We start from the raw sequence: 3820 nt of genomic DNA on the forward strand, positions 1-3820 counted from the left end.
CTTTGGCGCCCTCTGGCGTCCACAAACGGCAGCAGTAAAACAACCGGAATCCGGATGTTCCCATTTTTTGCCTTTGTTAGAGCATCGTCGCCGCAAGAATCGCTACTATCGTTCTGCTTTGGAGACAAAAACGTACAAACACACAAAGAATGTCCAGCTCTTCTAACTTGACCACTATGAAAAAGGCGGTACAGCAGCTTCGCTTCGAGGCGAGCATAAATAGAGTGAAGGTGAGCAGCAGTTTAGCTGGTTTTTGTGGCGAATGTCTGAGAAGTGTCGCCCGTTACACTGATCCGCTAACACTAGCTAGAGCTTGAAGCTATCGGCCGCTTCTAGGCCATGATCAACAGGCATAAGCAGGTAATTTTGCTTAGAGTTGAAATGTAAGGACTGTTTATTTACTTTGAACATGTAAGGAGCAGAGAATGTTGAGGGTTGCTGTTTGTAGTATCAGGAGTTTCTAATGCGTGTTAACTTGTAAGGAAAAATACAGCGCGTATAATTGTTTAAAAAAAAACACTCAAGTTTTCACCATAAATCTTTCACCTGCCTAACACTAAACACAAGGGATCTCTTAGCTGGTCATAAAAGTTGAATATTGACAATATGTGTTACTTATTTCTATTGCTGTACTATATGATCTTTGCAGAAGCTAACAATAGTAGGGGTACAGGTCCCCCGATATCCCTGGGTAAATAATTTAGACTGGTTAAGATATACATTTTTCTTTTTAAGTAGGGGGTCTGAAAATGCTGCAGTTTAAGAAATCATTTAAATATTGATTTACAATTTGTGGCAAATGTGTAGGTTGATTTAAGAATGTTTTAGGGTATTAAATATGCAACAAGTATTTGCACTTGTACAGTATTTATTTCCTGGGTGTGTGCAGCAACACCTCAGGATGTTCCCAAAAAGCCTAACCTACAGGGGCATCACTGCTCTTAGAGCAGCTTAACTAAACATTGCCAGTTTTACAACGCATAACTAATTTCATGGAGCACTGTGGCAAAAGAACCATGAGATATTTCCATCTGTCAGCACCACGCCTCTGTCTCATGGTGTGCTTTGCGTTGTCGAGACCTGACAGAAATTAACATGCCCCTCCTCTTAAAGCTGCAGTAGGTAACTTATTATATATATATATGTATTTTTTTCATATTTATTAAAGGTGTCACTTGACACTAAGACATATCTCCTGGTTTTGATTGGTTGTTTCTAATGAGGAGTGGTCCATTTCTGCAGATGGCATTAGAAATACAGGAAGGAGATGGAGGAACTTTTATTTTTCTTCACAGATTTGTCTCCCACTGTGAGGACATGTTCATTTTAATAAATATGGAAAAACACATTTTACTGAAGCTTTAAAATTGTAAAGTTAAAGAGTGAGAACACAGAGCAAGAGTTAAAATGGGATTGGTAAATTGTACAAGTGTAACATTTTGTTAGAGCTTAATAAACAGGCACTCCCTTTCATTTAGTTAACAAAATATTAAATATATGATCTTTGATAAAATGTTAATGAAGTTGTTGCAATAGATTGATTTTTCTGCTCCTTCTAATAAAAACTTGTTTGAGAACTTATTAAATGCAAAGTGACCACTACAATGGGATTTCTTCAGACACTAATGGGGAAATATATCAATACTTTTAATGACTTTCTGAAAATAACAAATGCTGCATTTCTATATTCCTAAAGCACCAGGCCCATAGAGGTGATCTGTTTTTATAGCGATGCTGCAATTCCAGTTGGCTTGTATTCAAACTGATGCAACAGGTCTTCAACTACAAGCTTAAATGACACCCTGCTATTTTTAGTGTTGCAGTATTTATTCTACTAGTACAACTCCACCCAAGAGATTAAAAGAGCTTTAAGTATTTGTACAGTTTAACTCATTGGTATCCTGCTATAAGACTCAAATTTATTATTCCTACTTTTAAATGTACTTTTTTTTATTGTAATTTCCCTTTGGGATCAATTAAGTATGTTTTAATTGAATGGAATTTTTCTATTTAATGGCAGTATATGTATTTTTCCATGAAAGACCTGATTCCTTTTTGGTTGTCAGGTTTCCCAGGCAGCTGTGGACCTGCAGCAGTTTTGCTTGCAGAATGCCTTGCAGGACCCTCTGCTCACTGGAGTGTCCTCCAGCACCAACCCCTTCAGGCCGCAGAAAGTCTGCTCCTTTTTGTGAAATTACCCTCTTCATTGGTAAATAGGCCATATACATAAGCATGCACAATCACATGTATGACTAATATATCTGTAAAGTAGCTTTAATACTCTGCAATGTTTTTGTAAGTGTTCTTTTTTTTAAAACAAAGTCAATTTACTCTGCCTGTGGTTGTTTCTTTGTCCTGCAGGCCTTCATTTAAACGTTACAGGGAAGTTGACCTCAGCACTGCTCCTCATGCCAAGCCATTATACTGCCACGGGAAGTGTAGAACACATTGAAGTCGAATCAGGAAAATAAATTATTAGGAACATTAGAGTAAAGGAAGTTTTTTTTTTTTTTTTTTCATGGCACACTGTGTTTTTTAAGTAATTCATTGTGCCTTTTTGTATCGATCTGTTGTGGTCTTGTTTTTTTGCTTTGAACTTTTTGTATTTAAAAATAAAAAAATTCATAACTACAAAGTTTCTTTTTCTTTGTATTTTAAAATGTAAGCTGTTTTATATGAAAACATTAACAGAGTGAAGGAGCCAACAGAAGATTACAGCTGTGATTTATTGCAAAGATCCTTGACTTTTTTATTTGGTTATTATAGTAATGATTGGTAATTATTAGAAGCAGAGATTCGAGAAGAGTGAAAATGCAAAAATAGTATGGATTTTATATCAAATTTATCCAGCATGTAGTAAAGATAAAATAAGGCTACATGCTATATTAAATACAAGTGATGGGATTTCCAATTAACAACACAAGAAACTACTTTGTTAATATTAAAAGTAATGTTTATGGTAGCTTATATGATTCAAAAAGCTTAAGAGAACAGTAGGGATTTATTTATCACAGGATCATATAATCTTCACATAAATTTCCAAAACTATTTATTTGGTGAGATTTCAACCCTCCAACAGACATTAAAGTACAACAGATATTAAATTACATTTTGCATGTAAGCAATAGTTAAAAAAAAAAAAGTTATATTTGATTTATTTTTTATACTTTAATCTTAAAGTGATCAGTGTTGACTTCCTACTGAAAAATTAATTTGCCATAATTTATGAATTTCTAAATAAAATAGATTAAAAAAATGAAAAGGTGTAGTTCCAGGCTATGCACTTTTTTCATGGATAATATATAATCTTTTATATTTTTTACACCAGATTAAACAAATTTTTAACGTGTGTCCAAAAAACTTGCAATGGCTCTCAAAACTACTTGCACCTCTTAGAAATCACAGATTTTTCCATGTCGAAACAATTAATCATTTCCAAACTCTTAATGAAACTTTCCACCTTTAATATGACATAAATACTGAACAATTTAAATGAAAATGTGCTTGGTGGGAGAAAATGTAAAAGTTAAATAAGGCTGGCTGTGTAATGATGAACACCCTTAAACTAACACTTTGTTGAAGAACCTTTGAAAATAATATATATGATTGTTTTAATAAATAAATGTTAATGTTTCAATAGTTTAAGTTTTGTTTTGTTTAAGTCAGAGATGAAAAACGACGTACAGTATACGTAATACCATGGAGAAAACATCATCAGCGCCATAGATATACGGCACTGAACGTCACCATAGACCGTCATCTGCTCGCGAGCCCGCGAAGTTATTAAATTCCACTCTCGCGAGATGTGCATACCGGGTAG

General features: G+C 34.4%; 1 protein-coding gene across 1 annotated transcript; it reads left to right on the forward strand.

Moving 5' to 3' along the window:
- The first annotated feature begins 28 nt into the window (after positions 1–28).
- On the forward strand, positions 29–2490 carry LOC114146062 (guanine nucleotide-binding protein G(I)/G(S)/G(O) subunit gamma-5-like). Its single transcript, XM_028019813.1, has 3 exons — positions 29–230; positions 2067–2209; positions 2362–2490. The coding sequence occupies exons 1-2, from the start codon at positions 150–152 to the stop codon at positions 2190–2192; spliced, it is 207 nt and encodes a 68-aa protein (XP_027875614.1). The 5' UTR covers positions 29–149; the 3' UTR covers positions 2193–2209; positions 2362–2490.
- Positions 2491–3820: the final 1330 nt, after the last annotated feature.

The sequence above is a fragment of the Xiphophorus couchianus genome, chromosome 6, assembly GCF_001444195.1.
Source record: "Xiphophorus couchianus chromosome 6, X_couchianus-1.0, whole genome shotgun sequence".
Taxonomy (NCBI): domain Eukaryota; kingdom Metazoa; phylum Chordata; class Actinopteri; order Cyprinodontiformes; family Poeciliidae; genus Xiphophorus; species Xiphophorus couchianus.